The 18056-nt window shown below is 50.3% G+C and overlaps 1 protein-coding gene across 5 annotated transcripts in view; it reads right to left on the bottom strand.

The window, feature by feature from the left end:
• GAB2 (GRB2 associated binding protein 2) overlaps nucleotides 1–18056 on the bottom strand; it is a 107930-nt gene that overhangs the window by 13012 nt on the left and 76862 nt on the right. For all 5 annotated transcript variants that reach the window (XM_075050179.1, XM_075050178.1, XM_075050181.1 and 2 more), the window contains 4 exons: nucleotides 6498–6738; nucleotides 2255–2841; nucleotides 1105–1199; nucleotides 82–364 (listed from right to left, as the gene is read on the bottom strand). In XM_075050179.1, the coding sequence (XP_074906280.1) occupies nucleotides 82–364; nucleotides 1105–1199; nucleotides 2255–2841; nucleotides 6498–6738 (1206 nt within the window). The remainder of the gene's footprint in view (nucleotides 1–81; nucleotides 365–1104; nucleotides 1200–2254; nucleotides 2842–6497; nucleotides 6739–18056) is intronic.

Here is an 18056-nt window from a genome sequence, read left to right as displayed (position 1 = left end):
GCAAGATGACAGATGTAGTCTGAAGTCTTACAAGAACGGAAGGGTTCCTGGAAAGATTTGCCCACAAACAACTATTCTTACCTTTCCGGTCGGGTTTGAGGTTGCGGTTCACTGGCGGGGGCTGGATCTCACTCAACCGTCTGTGGCACTGCGCCATGGCTCCTCCTTTATGCACGGGGAGGGTGGCCGAGGACAACCCCACCAGGTCAAAGTGATGCGGCCCAGGGCTCATGGGGATGTAGAGATTTTGGGCATTGTCATTGGCTTTCTCGGTGTGGATCAAGGGTGAGGAACCGGGGTTCATGGGGACATAGTTGTCCTCGGAGTCGGTGCTGTGGGAGCGGGCCACCGCTGCCTTGGCTTGCTGGGGGACAAGTGGGAGGAGGTGCTGTGAGCATCAGACACTAGTCAACCCCATCCCGCTACAAACCCCTTCATCTCAACATCACCAAACACACATCTGAGGTGGGACCAGCTCTAAAATATCAGCACAGAGGGAAGGGATGGTCTGTCCCGTCCTCGGCCATCAGTTTGTACTGAGATGGTCTACCTCAGCTGTTTCCAAGTCATTGCAACATCCTGAGTTCAGGGAAAGGTCTTAATTGGCCAGAGTTGAGCCTCTTCTCATGAGCAGAGTGAGCTGCAGAAGCATGCTTAACCTGGAAAGTCATTTTTCCCTGGGCTCTGGCCATGACTAAAATGCAATATGAAAGGCTGCTTTAATGTCATTTCCAGCTCAGGAAGTCTTAGAAAGTGTACAAAAGAGGCTGTTCTGGCAATACGTCAAAATTCAGCTCAGCAGCATCCCAGGCTTTCAGGAAGAAGCCAAACTCCTGGGTGCTTTTTTTGGGTCAAAGCTCCAGGCAGACACACTCTGTGGAAGCACCTAAAGCAAAACTCTGCATGTGGTGCTGGGTTAGGTGGTCGTCCCTCCATCTCTACCCTCAGGCCACCATGGTTTTAACCAAAATCAGTAATAAAACCCTTTTGGACTTAACTCTGCAGGACTGGGCTGTGAGGTCCAACCTGGAACCGACTTCTCTCTGAATCTATAAGGTGCAACTGGTGCCTTTAGTGTGGTGGCCGACACCAAGGCCAACTCACCAGGTAGGAGTTGTACCCATCATTCATCGACTCGACTGACTGCACAGCGCTGCCTCCCCCGTGCTGGGGGTATTCGTACGTCTCGCAAGAAGAAGCTGCAACACAACCACAAATGCACAATGTGTCCCAAGGCAACTGCTAGTAAAAGGGGCCCTTGAAAACAAAATCCAGGTACTGGGAGGGCAGTATCTAGTCCTGATGATTGAGACGCTGGTGGGAAGACATGGTTTTTAGCCTGTGACACTCCCTGCTATGCTCGCTCCCAATTAGCATCTCTCTGATGCGTCCACGCAACTGCATGTGCCACGCGGACCTAACCTGGTTCTGTCAAAGTGCTGCAAAATCCCAGGGGTAAAGATGTCAGATAAGGTAGATCACGGCGACAAAACTGTGTTAAGGGAGAGTTCCATTACAGCTCGCTCAGCAGATGTAAAGCCTCCGGTAAGGGGAGGACGGGGTGAGGAGGGGGTGCTAAGCTCTTAGACTGGTCTGTCTACTGCTGAGCATGGGTCTAATCTCAGCCTTAATGTTGGTATTTAGGTAGGAGGAGATGGAAGAGGCATTTCAGGGATCTGTGTGTATCATTTACAGTATGTTTTCTCTCCAACCACCTCTTCTAAGTTACCTTGCAACTATCTCATCCTAGGCACAAGGTTTGGAAAGGACACATTCATCCACAGCCCATCCATGGCCAATGGGAAGGGCGGCTCTGCTGCACTGGGGATGTTGGGTCTTGTAGATGTGCAAAATTACATCCCTGTCTGGTGAGCAAAACCAAGGCAGCTCCAGGCTGAAGTACGTTCTGATAAACCTGGTGATGAATTGAAGTAAAAGCAAGGTAAAAAAGGCTGATATCACCAAAATCTGGTGAAGGGCTGCATGGGCAAGCAGATTCGGGGTTTTGGTTCAACGTACAACACAGCCAAAAGCCAGCTGAGCGGCTCCGGTGAGCAGAGCCCTGGGGATGCCTCTCTGCGCCTGTTGCATACAAAACCCAAGGCCAGATCCTGACTGGGGAGAGCTTCTTTGTGTCCAATCCCCTGGTTGATGCCAACACCTAAGCCAGCCCTACCGCAACCCAGTAGGCTTGACCTGTCCAAGGCTGCTAGACCCAACAAAGCCACCCCCAGCTCCCCACCCCTAAATTCACCTCGGTGCAGCCTGCTGTTCTCCACCGCTGGCAGCGTGTTTCTCCGGGGAATGGTGGCTGCCATGGGGGCCAGCCCTAAGCTTTCACCGGGTTGGGGCCGCTGGGGCGGGCTGCCCCACCGGGGCTCCGTCTGCCCGGGTTTCGGGGGCCGCGGGGGTGGTGCAGCGGGCGAGTCGCTGGCGGCCACAGCCAGAGCATTGTGGTTCTTGTCCAGTGTAAATGTCCTGGGGATCTGGTAGACAGAGAGCGGGGTGGCAGGGATGTCATAGGAGTCCGTGGAGAGCTCCCCAAACTCCTTGCATAGGGTGTTGTTGGGAGTCTTGTAGGTGTAGACCTCCTCGTTATCGGTTTCGGAGCTGGTGAGGCTCGATTTGGGGTGGGTGTAGGAACCGAAGGAGCGCGGGAGGTCATATGCACTGTCCCTGAAGTCCGAGTTGTGCCGGCTGGGTTTCGGCAGGCTGTAAAAGCCGTGGAGCTGCCCACCAACCCCGTTCACGCAGTGCCCGTTGCCCTGTGAGAGCTTCTGGACCGCTGTGTCACTCCGCATGAAGAAGGCGGACCTTGTGGCCTGGGAGAAGCTGGCACTTCTGCAGACGAAAGGGAGAAAGGGGCTGAGATGGGGGGGGGAGCCGGTCCTGGGGTGCACAGAGCTCTGCTCCCCCCATTTGTCACCTTCCCAACCCGCATTGCCCAACCCCAGGGCAATGGGAACATCTCAGACCCCTCCAAACATGCCCACAACCCATTTTATGCTGAAACACCTTCAAAACGCCTCTGTCATGGGTGGGAGGTACCTGGACCCAGCTCCATGATCAGGCTATGGGCAAGAACAAGCCTTTTATCCAGATATAAATTGCTCCAAAAGGGCAATTTTCACACCGGCTGACAGTGACCCAAGACACGGCTGCAAAAAGCCACCCCATCAGCATCGCCATCACGCATTGGCCGCCCATCCGCAGTGCAGGAGGGAGGATTACTCTCACCTCTGCCTCGCAAACGTTTTTGAGAGGGACTAGAAAAATTCATGATGGGGATTATTTCAAAGCCTCCAGCCATGCCACCACCCTGTTCTCTTGTGGGACAAGCCCTGGGGAGGTGAGGGCAGTCCCCAGCTGGGGTTTGGAGTTTGCAGCCCTGATCCGCAGGGGAGGAGGAATGAACCTCAGGGCTGAATTCAGATTTATAAAAGGCCTCGAGTCCCGCAGGGTGAGCAGGGCATCATGGTCACTAGGTCCGTGCCTTGCTAATAATTCCTTGATTTATATTGTGGACATGCCCAGGGACACTAGCCAGGATGGAGGATGAGCACTGGGGAGACCTCGATCCTCTAACAACTGCTTGTTAGCCACCGCTCCTCCGCTGATTCCCTCCAAGGTGTTTCATCTTCTGTTTTATCCCTCCTACTGCTTCCTCTATCAACACTCCAGTGTTGCAGAAGATGATGAGCCTCACGGGATTGGCTTTCTGCATCCATAACCCCAGTAGATGACATTTTCTCGAGTCAGGGGATGCTTGAATTGGCCACTTGGGACTTTGCTTTCCCCCATCCTCAACCCCTGCCACCACAAAGCAGCTCCCCATCCTGCAAGACCTGGGGAAATGTGAGCATTGCATTGGAAGTGCTGGGACACCAGGGCAAGATGCGGCAGAGCTGAGCACGGGTGATAATGATACGTTCCCTCAGCTGGCTGAAGCAGCGTGGAAGAAGAAGATACAGCAAAGCTCCAAAAAAGGGTTACCCTGCCATGAAGAGCTAATGCATATACACCAGGAGACGGTGAGAGATAGCCTTGGGCTGTGTCTTTTTGCTCGCAGAGATATAACCATGAGTGGGTCAGGCTTTTAGGGACCACAAGCTCACAGCCAGAAAGGGCTCAGCCAGCCCCATGTAAACATCTCCCCGTGGAAAAGAGTTCTGCCCTGTATCAGTCACCATGCTGGGAAAAAGGGAAATGGTTACGGGGGGGTTTCCAGTTGCAGCAAATCACTGGGGAAGTGCCAGCCCTATGGGAAAAGCTGGGAGATGCTGGTTTACAGGACTCCAGCGGGATTGATACTCTGCAGGGACAACAGGGACTCTGTTTCATGGAGCCAGCACGAGATGGCGCTCAGAAATAGGGCTTATTTGGGGAAAAAACAAGTGATGCTGTGATATGACAAATCTCTGCCGCCTTTGGAACTCAGTCTGCCTTTGGAACTCAGTCTGCCCGGGAGACGTTTTTGCTCTGGCAGGGTCTTTTCAGCAGAGGACTTGAAACATCTCATGGGTTAATTATTCAGCATTGCCCGCCAATTAGCTACTATTACCCTCATTTTATGGATGAGTAAAGTAAGAGCTCCGGAGCTGGAAGGGGAGGGATTCCCAGGAGTCCTGCAGCCTGGCCCCGTGCGTTGGGCATTGATTAGGGCAATTATTTCTGGCCCAGTTGCAGAAGCTGCCGCCGGCCAGTTTTTCTCTGCCCACCAAAGCACTGGTGCTTGCTCCCTCCTCCGCCGGGTCCCAGCCACGCTCAGGCTCTCGGAGGGTGGCTTTTAGGTATCCTCATAGCTGGAGCGTTCAGAGGGCCTTTTTTTTAAACACTGTTCCATTAAGCCCATCTGAAGTTAATTTTTCTGAGCCTTTTTCAGTTGTTGTTTTTCGGGTAGGGAAAGGCAGCTGCAGCAGCAAAGCCCAGTGGAGGCTGCAGCCTGGGCTCTGCTCTCACCCCACGCCAGCTGGGCTCCGACCGCCGCTCCCTCCCTCCCTTCTCACCGTTCCCGCGAGCCAAAACCCTTCACGTCAAAAAAACTCCTTGCTATTTAAGGCAACCGGCTGGGTCCGGAGGCAGAGAGCTGTCGCTCGCTCAGAAATACCACACTGTGCACCACGGGCTGCCGCGAAGCCCAGCGAGCTCTGGGAGGGATGGTCGGCAGAGGGGTGCAAACCCTGCCCATCCCTCTGGTTGTGGTTCTTCTGGTTAAAGGCAGGAATTAGGGCCTTGTCTGCAGGATCACAAAGTGGTTGAGGTTGGAAGGGACCTCTAGAAGTCATCTGGTCTAAGCCTCCTGCTCAAGCAGGGCCACCTAGAGCTGGTTGCCCAGGTCTGTGTCCAGATGGCTTTTGAATATCTCCAGGGATGGAGACTCCACAACCTCCCTGGGCAACCTGTGCCAGTGCTTGGTCACCCTCACAGTGAAAAAGTGTTTCCTGATGTTCAGAGGGACCCTCCTGTGTTTCGGTTTGTGCCCATTGCCTCTGGTCCTGGCACTGGGCACCACTGAGAAGAGCCTGGCTCCGTCCTCTTCGCATCCTCCCTGCAGGTATTCATATACATTGATGAGATCCTCCCTGAGTCTTCTCTTCTCTAGGCTGAACAGATCCAGCTCTCTCAGCCTTTCCTCTTAGGAGAGATGCTCCAGTCTCTTCAGCATCTTCATGGCCCTTTGCTGAACTCTCTTCAGTCTGTCCATGTCTCTTGTACAGGGGAGCTCAGAACTGGACCCAGCACTCCAGATGTGGCCTCACCAGTGCTGAGCAGAGGGGAAGGATCGCCTGCCTTGCCCTGCTGGCAATATTTGGCCTAATGCAGCCCAGGATACCATTTGCTTCCATGGCTGCAAGGACCCATTGCTGGCTCATGTTCAGCTTGGTGTCCACCAGGACCCCCAGGTCCTTTTCTGCCAAGATGCTTTCCAGCTGGATGGCCAGCAGCATATATTGGTGCTTGGGGTTGTTCCTACCCAGGTGCAGGACTTTACACTTCTCCTGGTTGAACTTCATGAGGTTCCTGCTGGCCCATTTCTCAAGCTTCTTGGGGTCCCTCTGGTGTATCAGCATAACCCTCTTGGTATATCAGCCACTCCTCCCAGCTTGGTGTCATCAGCAAACTGGCTGAGGGTACACTCTGCCCCATCATCCAGATCATTAATGAAGCTGTTAAACAGGACTGGACCCAGTATTGACCCCTGGGGTACACTGCCAGTGACTGGCCTCCAACTAGACTTTGGGCCACTGATCACCACCCTCTGGGTCCGGCCATTGAGCCAGTTTTTAATACAACCCAGAAAGCCAGGAAAGCTGGGAGCTCGCTCAGGAGGTCACCACTCCGACCTCCTCCTCCCAACCGTGATGAGATGAGACCAGCACTCAGGGCTTTCTCCAGCTGGGTTTTGCAGCCCTCCAAGGATGGAGGTGGGTTGAGCCACTCACCCCCAGCCCTCCCTCAGCTGCCCCTGCGGTTTGCTCCCAGGTGGGCTACAATACCTTGCGTTTTCTGACTTTCTGCTCATACACTGGTGGAGGAAAAGGTAGTCCTGGGGGGCACTGGCGGAGAGGGTGCTCTGGAGGTGGCCGGCGGGCGAGTCGAAGGTGAACAGGGTGGGCTGGCTGGAGTGGGACGGCGCTGAGGACTTGCGCTCTCGCAGCAAGTGGTGGCTGGCACTGCTGAGTTCTGCCGGGGAGGACCGCGGTGCATGGTTCATGGAGGCGATGCTCCTCAGGGTATCTGTGAAGGGAAAAAAACGTACCAGATGCAGTGACCCCACAGCCTGTGTTGCCAGAATTTTCCTTTCTTACATGCTGCGGCATTTATGGAGGTCAGGGGGTTTTGCTTATGGCTCTGAGTGATGCACTCAGCCGCAGACTCCTCTACCTGGAGCACATGCAACTACAGGTACCATGTAGGGAAATAAATATTTTATCATATTTTAAAATTTTATCATATTTTATCACATGCTTAGTAGCTTGCAGGGATGTCTGGGGGATGTCAGCCCAATTCACAGGGAGCTCAGTGGGTTGTTATAACCTGGTTAAAAAGGAAAAGGAAGAGAAGAGCTTTCACACCACAGTTTCTGCTTATTCTGTCTTTTCTTAAAGACCTTTCGTAGGTGGCTTTAGCAATGTGAGTAAAGTCATCCCCATCCACCTGTGTAAGGGCATCACTGCTATCCTTTTAGAGTTGGGTAAACTGAGGCCAGGGAATGTGGATGGACGTAATGACAGCAGAGATGAAAAATATTCCCACGTTCCCCAGTTCTCTATTAAATTTGTGACCTCAAAAGAGTTCCAGCTGTTTTCTGCTAGTAAAATGGGATGCAGACTCAAGGCGTGACTCCTAGTGCCTGCTCCCCTTGCTCAAGGAGAAATACACTTTAAAATATTAAATTCATTTCAACAGAGAATATCCCAGAGGTCAGGAATAATCATCTGATGACTCCAGCCCTCTAATAAATGTGCTCGAAGAATTTGAACCTGGGATGAATTTTTACAGCCAAGCTGTAAACCCCCATTACAAGGAAAAAAAAAAACCTACACCAAACCCCAGAAAACTCATAAGCTGCAGAATATTTTGGGAAAGCTGATCCATCTCTGGCTGCAGAAGACCATGCAGAAGACAGTGCATGGTGACCCTGCTGTGCATGCCCTCCTGGCATGTGAAAACCACTCACTGTGGTTCACTGAAGTCACCCTTTATAATAGTTGTGATTTACATTTATTTGGTGCTGATGCAAAATGCAGAAAAGATCCAAACCCTAACAAAAAGGCCATCTTTCCTTGGGTAAATCCACCCATTTTCTGGCTGCCATTGATTTAGGGATTGCTCCCAGGTTTCCCCCAACATGATGTCCACGTGCTCTTCAAATTTGACTTCAGACACCCACAAGGGAACCTGCTCCGACACGGGCATGAGGGGGATTTTACAGATTTCCAACCTCTTTTTTTCATTCCTTCCCTCAAATCCCAGAACCTACCAGAAATTTTGGGCCTGACTCTCTTACACTGCAGATAAATGAGTTCTCTGTGAAATGGCTGTCATGGCTCGGACAAGGAGGTGCTGCGCAGGGGGTGATTTTTCACTGACTTCTGAATCGTGTCAAGATACAAAATCGATCTGTCTGCCGCTCGTTCATTGCTGCTACATTTTTTTTCCTGGCGCTACTGCAAACTTCACCCGATGCAGAAAAAGTACATTAATAAAAGCCAAAAAGCGTGGCTCGACTCTTGTTGTTTGGTTTGTGCTAAACACAGAAAGGATCAATATTTAACATTGACATTAATGCTGGGGGATGAGAGCTTAGAACTCCAATTCCTATCTTCTTTGCATGGGCATTAAAGATCCCCTGGTGCTTTTCATGGGAGTAAATGGCTGTCTCGGTGTCCTTGGACAAAACAGTGCCTTGACCCTCATTCTAATTAAATATTTATCCCATAGCAGTGCAGACTGATCCCCATTGGAAAAAGAGTCTTAAGAGCTCTGTGAGTCCCAAACGTCAGTCCCAAATCAAGTGCTCTGAGATCAGCCAGTGTGGTAGAGTCCATACTCATGTTGCTACCAAAAACAGGGTGGCTGCACCCAAACTGCCTCTCAGGAACAGACCCCCCGGTCTTGCTGCCTCCTGAATCACAACCAGGAATTGCCCATGACGTTGGGCTTTGGCCAAGACTCTTCCAAGGATGGTATGAGGATGGCAGGTGAGTTTTATGTCCCCATCCCAGCACGAACGTCGCCTCTGGGGACAACTGTGAACTGCGCTGGGTTGGGGTCCATCTGCCCTGAGCAGTCCTCCAACACTATCGCTGTGGGCTCTGCACTTGCTGTTGCATGGAAAAGCCATGGCAGGCCAAAATACACTTAGGAGTCAGAAATTACAGTGATTTATTTGTGCCAACAGAGCCTAAGGTGAGAGATGGGGCTGCACAGAGGAGATGGTCCCCAGCACCACCCCAGGGCACAGAAAATCCAAATCACAACACTTTGAGGAGCCCAGTGAACCCCGCACTGCCAGGAGACCCTAATCTTTTCCCCAAAATCAGTCTGATTTGGGAAAACCAGAGAGCACAGTGCAAAAGACGTGCTCATTGAAAGCAGGATGAATTACTCCAGTCACTCCAACCACATAAAAGAAAACAGGGGACAAAGGGGAGAAGGTGGCAATGCCCAGTAAAAGCACGTCGCTTCCCTGGGGGAAGCCGCTCTATCGGCGTCCGCATTGATTTTCAAAATTAATTCCCAGCTCGCTTCCCACAGCGACCCGGCCACCAAGAGCATTAGCGAGAGCCAATTCAGGAGTCACGTACTCCATTAGGTCTGTGAGATGAACTCCGTAATAGCAGGTGAGAGATGGATTGCTTCACGGGGCTGGGAGGGTATTGCAAGTACTGGGAAGATAAATCCTGTGGCTGCAGAAGGGGACTGCCAAGACTGCTCTGTATTTTTTATGTTGTGGGGTTTTTTTGCACTAGAAAAAAGGGCAGCTCATGCGCCCAGGTCACATGCTGATGATGGGTGCTGCTGGGGGGCAGAAACAGAGGTAAGAAAGGAAATCGAGGCAGAAAAATAGTATTTGATCACTAGTACATGCTAAAGGGAAAAGTCAAGACATTTGTGCTTTCACATTGGCCTGAAACAGAGACAGGGTAAGGCATACAAGGTGAATTACGAGGCAGAGGTCCCAAAGCCATTTCAACCCACCATGCTACAGTGCCCAGCTCCCAAGCAATGAGGACCAACGCTCCTTTCCCATGTCCATGCAGGGCACTTAGTGAATAACCTCCGGGGCGTCCCATCCAGACGCCTCCAGGTGTCAGTCCCACCCGCATCGTGACCGAAGATGCTCAACCCAATCCGACCGTGAGCCAAAAAGAATGATGCTTCTCCATCCCTCACAGCCATCCACCTCGGGGTCGTGGATAAACCCGTGGCCCTCCTTCATTCGACAGCGTAGACGTAGCCTCCAAATCCCTTGGCTTTATGTTGAGAACTTGAGTTTATGTTGAGGGAATGTGTCAAATACAGCCAAGGAGGGATAAGATCCTGTTCCAGTTCCTATTGCCATTCCCAGGGGGGAAGAGTTAAGGTTATGTTGTGGGGCCATGTGGGAAGTTTCAACTTAACCCCACGTTTCCTGGCTGGTTCTCCTCTGAGTTTGGGGAACTGGACTCTCACGGTCTGGAAAAGGCGAAGTTGGACACCCACAACTTAAAATTTGATGTCAGCAGCACGATTTTCATGCATACATCTCACTGGGCTCATGCTACAGCTGTTGCACTGGTCCCTGTGAGAAAACGAGCCAGAGGCTTGGCGGGGACGAGCCAGCACAACCCTGCAAAACCCCACAGTGCCAGGTGGACTTCGGTCGGCCAAAGGCTCAGCACTCACTAGTCCAGGTTAAGATGTGCCTTTTTGGCCATGTGTTGCAGCAAAAGGGGAAAAAAAAACCTCCTTGCAACTCCATCCCCGAAGAAAAATACGCAGCTGCGAGCACGGCCGGCAACGGGACCAACTAGGCTGGGAGCCAGGAATTTTTCATGAATGTTTTCAATCCCCCAAAGCAGTATTTCCCTCCTTGCTGACAGCTCTGAATTCCCTTGCTCAGAGCGCTCGACTATTGCTGTGTGCACATAGCTTCACACAATGTTCCTGGGCTTATCTGAGTGAAATAATTACGTAGCCTCTTTTGGAAATTGTTGCTCAGAACGGCCTTTTTCACTGGAGCTGCGATGTCAGCTTTCCCCGGCTGATGGCAGAGGCTGGGACTACAACTCCCTGTATCCCACGGACTTGAAATGACGCCCCTGGGAAGGCGTCGATTTTTGCACGTACCTAAATTCCTGCACTCCCGTTGAAGTTCACAGCAAAGGTGCCAGGTTTGCTTGGCATCCCTGAGCGGCACAAAATTCCCCATGATGCCCACACCGCGCTGGCAAAGGTGAGGTGGTCCAAGGGGCCTCGCAGATAAGGGCTCCTCAGATCTGCCCTGGCAAATGAGGTCATGAAACACCTTAGACGATGCTGCTGACCTTCTGCCAGTTAAAAATTATGGCCGAGGAGAATTTTTTTCAGGAGGGAATGGTGGAAATCTACTAGAAATAATCCCTAGGAGGGCGTGGGGCGGAGTGTGCACATGTGCTATCATCTTCCCCTCTCTTTGGAGCAGCTCTGTCATTTATCAGCAAAAAAAGGGGGAACCTTCTCCCGTGTGACTCTACCTGCACCTCCGCTTTCACTGCCAGCTCAGTCCTCGAGCACAAATACAAAAAAATAATTAAAGAAAGACAAACAACCCTACCAAAACAACCCTTCCGCGTGCTTCTCCTGGCAGGGAGAGAACAAACAACATGTCCAACGGATGAGTCACCATGCCACTGTGCTGCCAGGAGGCCCTGGGATGCCATGAGGATGAGCATGGCACCCGAGGAAGGTTTATTTACCGAGCTTTCCCTATCGCCTCCGAGTTGGATGGCATTCGGAAAAGCTGTTGTCAGTCTGAGGACGCCTTGGCGGGTTGCCTGCTAAAGGTTTCCTCCAGCAGGTTAGTGGGAAAGGGCATCTGATTTGGATAATTTCCCCTCTCTGGTTTCCATCAGGGCGGGGAGCTGCGTGCAAGGACACAGGTACCCTAATATTCGGGTGTTGCCTGAATTTTGGGTGCCAAGCAAGGGGAGTGGAGCTCCCCAAAAGTGAGGATGGGGCACAGCTGCACCCTCCACCGCAGAGGAGCTGAAGGGTAGGGACAAAAGCGACATCAGGCTTTTGAGATTTTCCTTTCCAGTTTCTGCTGCTTATTTCCATCTGCTTTGAGAAACTGGTCAAGACAGCGTGGCCAAGAGAAAGGAGGAGCATCACTGCTTTACGGACAGGGATCTGCTTCACAGAGGGCTAAAGGCATGGTTTCTCTTACTCCGTTTCAGCCATCTAAATGATACTTAGCCTAAGCTGGTCCCCTTAGGTTTCCTCTACTGACAACAGTGAAATCCCCAATTATTTAAGCATCCGACCCAGGATGGGGAGAACTACCTGAGAAAGAGTTGATGGGAGACACAGTGCGACAAAGATGAGTGGCAATAAATAACTTTGTCTCTGCCCATTAGTGTAAGCGTTCTGCTTGCATTTGTATGAAACAACTAAAAAATAATGGTAATATAGGAGCATTTGCCTTGGAAAAGCATGGGAACCAGAGGGAAAAATCACAGCGCTGGAGAGTGAGTGAGCGAGAAAACAGGGAAAGGAGCCAAGTCAGATCATCCTGACCTCAAAGCATTATATATCTCAGTTATTTTAACAGCAATCAATTTGTTGAAGGACGACGGGGCAGAAGGGAGAGAGACTGCAATAGAAACAATGCAATGCTGCTCCCTGGAGAACACAGGTTTGCTTCTGTGAGATGAGGCTGTGCCCAAAATCCCATCCCTGCCCTGGGAAACACCTGTTGGCGGCAGTGACCCAGCTCTGTACCATATCAGCGTGCCCTGCACATGGCGGCTACCCTTTAAAGAGCAAATCTGCCGCTCGATTGTGGAGCAAAACCTTTCGTGTCAATATTTGGAGGTCTAACATTTGGCCAGACGGGGATGCCTGGCGTGCACCTATTTATTTTTGTTATAAAAGGGCTTCAGTGCTGGAGATAAAAGCAGATGAACGTGGATGCTCGCAGCCCTGGCTTACGCGCAACCTTGAGCATCCCACCTGGGACACCCTTATCTGAGATCCCTGGAGTGGGACAATGACCTACAGCTGGGGATGAAGGACAATCCCAGGGCAGCAGCACGGGCTGGGACAGGCGTCATTTGCTCCATAGAAGTTACTCATCTCTGACCCTCTGCTTCATGAATCATCATCTCTGACATTGCAAAACCAATTTGATGATGAATTAAATGGGAAAAAGAAAAAGAAAAAAAAAAAAGCCTGGAACAGAGGGAAAGGGCAGAGATGGTAGGCTCTAACTGTATAAAACACAAAGTGGTCTCAAGGGGCGGTATTTTTGCCTTTTTCAGGGTAGGGGTAAGGTGGCAAAACCAATGCAATGGGGATGTGCAGACTTAGCTACTTTCTGGGGTTGGCATATGTGATTCCCACAGAGGCCAGGGGCGTCCTTAGCAAATCTGGCTGGAGGTATGAGCAGTCTGTGGAGCCCAGTGCTGCAGGACAGGGCTGAAGCTGTTGAAAGCTAAGAGCTATTGAAAGAGATGACACATTTATATGAGAAAAGGTTTTTTTCTCCTGCCAGAGGAAGCCTCATGACAGCCCAGCATCAAACCAGCTTTCTCACTGTGTGAAATGAAGCTCCGCCATCCTGTTTTGGAGATTGCATTGGTTATTATATTGGTTATTACCACTGGTTATTATTATTTATGATGATGATTACTGATTTTGGCATTTCCTAACCGGGCTTTCCCTTGGACATCACACCAACAAAGTCTTCATGCAATGCCATGGTCCAACATGCCACCAACGAAGAGGGTGAAAGCCCAGAAGCTGGTGCACCATTGACTTTGCATCCCCTAGCCCAGGAAAAAATTGCTTTTAGGTCCTGAACAAATTTGTTCTTGTCTTTCTCATTGTTCACTGCAAGTAGTATGTGGGTGCCTTTCCTTACATGAGCAAACATGGGTTCATGCCTCACTTAGCAGGGATGGAGAAGGAGAAAGGAAGATTCCCAGCATAATCCCAACCTGGACTTCTTAACGGCTCGCTTTAAATTTTATAGCCCTTTTTATGGCAACGGGACCGTAGGCCTTTAATGCTCCAGGAGAGCAAAGGAAAACTTTCGCTAGGAGGAAATGTGAACTCATTTTACTTATGCATGATTTAGTACCATTTCTATTCAAGGGAGTGCATGAAAGGCCCAAATGTTTGCACTTCGTATTATAGAAGAACTGCCATTCCCGGCTCTTTACAGAAGTAATTTATTTCGATCTCTCCTTACCTTGGGGGAGAAACATTGTAAGTCCTGGTTTGCTGGGGAGTCAATAAAACAGCAGCGCTGTTAAGGGTCTGCTTCGCCATGGCTCAGTAAGGCAGCTATGGGGAAAGGAAGAGCTTCCCCAAATTTCTCCTCTCAGAGCCTCCTTCTTCATGGGTGCATTTGCACCCATGCTCAGGACCAGACCGCAGGAGTTTGGCCCCGTTTTTCTCTCCTCTATCTGGGATTAATGTTATTTTTTGCTTGCTGGGTGGTATTTTAGCCGATGGGTTAAAAGGAAAGGGAGGTGGGTGCTGCACAGGGGGCAGGGGGGAAGATGGGGACAGGGGGTTGTGGTAGAGCCCCAGATTTTTCAGGTGAGCCTGGCATGCTCAAACAGGGCAATATCAGCCGCATCAACTGCAAAAAGCCGAAAGAGGAGACAAAAGAAGTCATTAACCCTCGTGGCTGCAATACTGCGTCCCTGAACCAGCGAGCAAAGCGGCCTGGGGGTCAGTGCAAGCAAGGGTTAGTTCATCCCCAGAAAACATGCCCTTAGGGGTGGAGACTCAAAAAAAAAAATAATAGTTTGGCTTGTTTTTTTTCTTGCTGGAAGTTCAGCTCTCACTTTTCCATCTCTGCAGCCTTTACTCTCAAAACAATCCTCTCTGCAAAAGTTTTCCATGCAAGTTTTTTTTCATTTAGGGGTATGGGCATACCCTGTCCATATAACAGAATCTTCTAAAGAAGTCCTGAAGGGAAAACCATTCCTAAGCTGTTGAAGGTAAAATGCAAGAAGAAAAGTCTCTGCAAATGATGGGAGGATTGCACCTTGGCACAGCCACTCTCTAGCTGGGCTCTGCCACACCAGCACTCCAGCAAAAACACAAACAGCTCAAAAAGCTGCCCTGGATCTCTCTACCCATCATTAAAAACCTGAGTCCTGCCCATTAGGCAGTCTATTAACAGTGCTCAGTGGAAGCAGAGAAAGAAAAGGTCCCTTCCAGGAAGCTCTTCTCATTGCCATGAGGTTAAAAATGTCTATGACCCCCAAAGCTTTATGCATTCAGAAATTATGAGTTCACTTGCAGTAAAAGTCTTCTGTAGCAGCTAAAACCTGGAGTTTTTTCTCCTCCTCTTCTTTTAAGATGCAATGATGGCAAAAGGACTTGGAATTTATTCCCTACACATCACCATAATCAAATAATATGCTAATGCTATTAGCATGGGACCTTGCATCGCAAATGACTTAGAATCATATTCTCTTTCAAAATACTAGAGTTTCATTTAAATTGGTCTCCACAGCAACAGGAAATGAACTGGAATAATATGTCAGATGAAAATCTTCATGGCTGGGCATGGCAAACGAGGAATTTCACAGCAGGGATTGAGGGGAGAACCATGAAGACAGCTTGAGCCCACCAGGGTCGGTGTGCTTGTGCCAGTCATCTTCCACCCAACTAGTTATCAGTTGTGGTAACAAACGCAAGGACAAAATGAACCTGCGTGTCCAGGAGGGCCTCAAAGCATCCTGATGGAAAAAGGGTGAGTAGACATGAGGTTCATGTAGACCTGAAGCCTGAGGAGGCTTTCTTGGTCCTCCTCCCCGCAGATACTTTCTAAGTGTCCCCAGGGGAGATGCCTATGACAACTGGTTTAATTCATGCTACATCAGTTCTCATCCGTTAAACTCAAACCTGGCTATTTGCAAATGGTCTGAGGGAACATAGAACCTGATCACGGGCCAGACTCCCTTATCTTAGGGTTGTACAAGCACAGACCAGGAACAAGGTGTTTGCTGCTGGCTTCCCTCCATTAAAACAGGAGATGCTGCTCCTTCCTTCATCTCATCTGCTCTGCTCACAAGCTCACCATAGTGGGCACTGTCTCCTGTGAGGATCTAGGGTGGGAAGGACCTGCAGCATCCTCTGGCCAGTGCCCACCAGCTGATCGCAAGGTTTCATCCCATTGAAAACACTCCCCAAACCCATTTGAAAATGAGCTGAGCTTTGCAATGCCATGGCTGGAAAGCTACTGGTTAGAAACCAGCTCTAATTTCCCATGAAAATGTTTTCCCAGCTGCTCCGCTCATCTTCCCTGCACTTGTTTCACTCTGCGGTCACCGTTACGTCAGTGGGCATGGTGCGATCCTCATCCTGGTTGGGGCTTCTCAGCGTTCCCCTAATAAAACAAGTATTAGCAATGCAGCCCACAAAAATGTCTTTGAAAGCAATGTCAGAAAGTGGGAGGTGTCTCGCTTGAGAATGGCTAAGAGTTCAGGCAATGAAAAGAAAACAACCCCGACCAGTCTCCCCGTTCTGTTTGTAATTATCTGGGCTCCGGTGAGTGTTAAAACATCTGTACTGGTTTGGCAGAGACTGGGGAGCGCGGCTTGTGCCAAAGGCAAGAACTGGCGTGGGTTGAAAGCAGCACAGCAATACGTTACTGTGGTATTCGTGCTCCGAAACGCGGGGCTGGCAGGCTCTCCTGCAAGCGCTTTTGGGTTAGGGTCAGCCCCAGCCCTGTCCCCACGTCCCCCATCCACCATGGCTCGTGCCCCTCCGGGACCATCCCAAGGAAGAGATGAAGGTGGTTAAAGGAGATGCAGGCTTGGCTAGAGTTCTGAATCCTGCTGGGTTTGACATCCCACTGGACTTTGGTCACCATCAGTTCAGCTCCACGTTACGGTCTTGGATTTCTTATATCTGTGCACGACCGTTTCCACCTGGACACCCTCCATCTCCCCATCACGTCTGGCTGCAGACAAGCAAATCTCTCCCCACTGGATATTTCTGCACTGAGCAGCGGGACAAACTCCCAGCATGGATGTTGCTGTTTGAACCTTGTGCACTAAAGCATGGGCTGGTTTTGTGGTTATTTTTAACACGCAGCAGCAGCAGAGCTGGGTTTAGTAGGGCAACGGAGCGTAATGCAGAGCTTGGTCCTCAGGAGACTCGGGCGAGGCAGATTTATCACAATCTCCTTGAGCGTAGTATTTTTGGATTTTGGCATTCCTCATTCCCTGACTCAGGAACAAAACATCCTCCGGCATCCAAAGACTGGAGCAAACCCTCTGTCCCCTGATGCTCTCTCATGGGTTGTGAACCGTCCCATGGGCTTATTCAACAGCTCCTCACCCTCTTCTTCCTCACTCAAATGCAGCTCACAAAGTGTGGTGAGCCCATCCTTAAAACCCTGAAGAGCCAGATTACATTATCTGCGGCTCTGCAGCTGTGCCCATCCTTGCACACACCACAGATGGTACCAGCACCCACACCAAAATCCACATCTTCTTGCCCGGTGCATTGCCCATGCTTCACGCTTGGCTGAGGGCCAATTGAAAATGTTCTGACATCCTCCAGCTGGAAAATGCCATTTAATCAAAATAGGAGCTTGCCAAGGGATTGCTTGCAGCCAGAAATTACAAGAAACCTTTAGAGGATAAAAGTGAATTTTAAGTAAAAGGGGAGAAGGTCAAAGTGTTTCAATTCTTTCTCATCGGAGTGGATCATTTTTTGGGGGTGGATTGCCCTTCTTCAACCGAGGATCTTCATCATGTGCTTTTTAGATGTGAAAGCGCAATTCTGAGCAAAAGTCTTGATTTTTTTTTTATAAATTCATTCAAATTCAGAGTGAAAAGGTGTGAATCAAAATCGACGCTGAAAGTGGATGAAAATGGATTCCAGTGAGAGTGAAAATGAACATGCTGAATTTTTACCACCTCTGAAGTGGAGTTTGTGATGGGCTTGTCACCTGCTCTGCTCACTGCAAGGGCAGCATTCCCCCAGCATCAGCTTGCTCAGACTCCATATGTGCCACCTCTGGGAACTCTTCCTTCCTCACAGGAATGGGATTTTTTTTTTTTTTCCTTCTAATTACCTAGATGACCCATGTCCAAACTTGGTGTATTTGGCTGCTGAAACAGATCTGGATGAGAGCCAACACTTGGTGCCCCTCTCATCACTATCACAGAGTCCTTCACCCATGGGATGAAAAGTGGTTGTAACAAATACGCATTGGATCCGTTTCTCTCCGCAGATGCTGCAAGGAATAAGCCATGATATAATGGAATTTGGCTATGACCACAGGAATGCAGGAATTACCAGGACCAGACCGGACCATAAACCAGCCTGCTCCAGCT

This window comes from Buteo buteo, chromosome 18 (genome assembly GCF_964188355.1).
Source record: "Buteo buteo chromosome 18, bButBut1.hap1.1, whole genome shotgun sequence".
Lineage (NCBI taxonomy): Eukaryota > Metazoa > Chordata > Aves > Accipitriformes > Accipitridae > Buteo > Buteo buteo.
The sequence above is the reverse complement of the archived record's forward strand: the minus strand, read 5'-3'. Positions and strand labels throughout refer to the sequence as shown.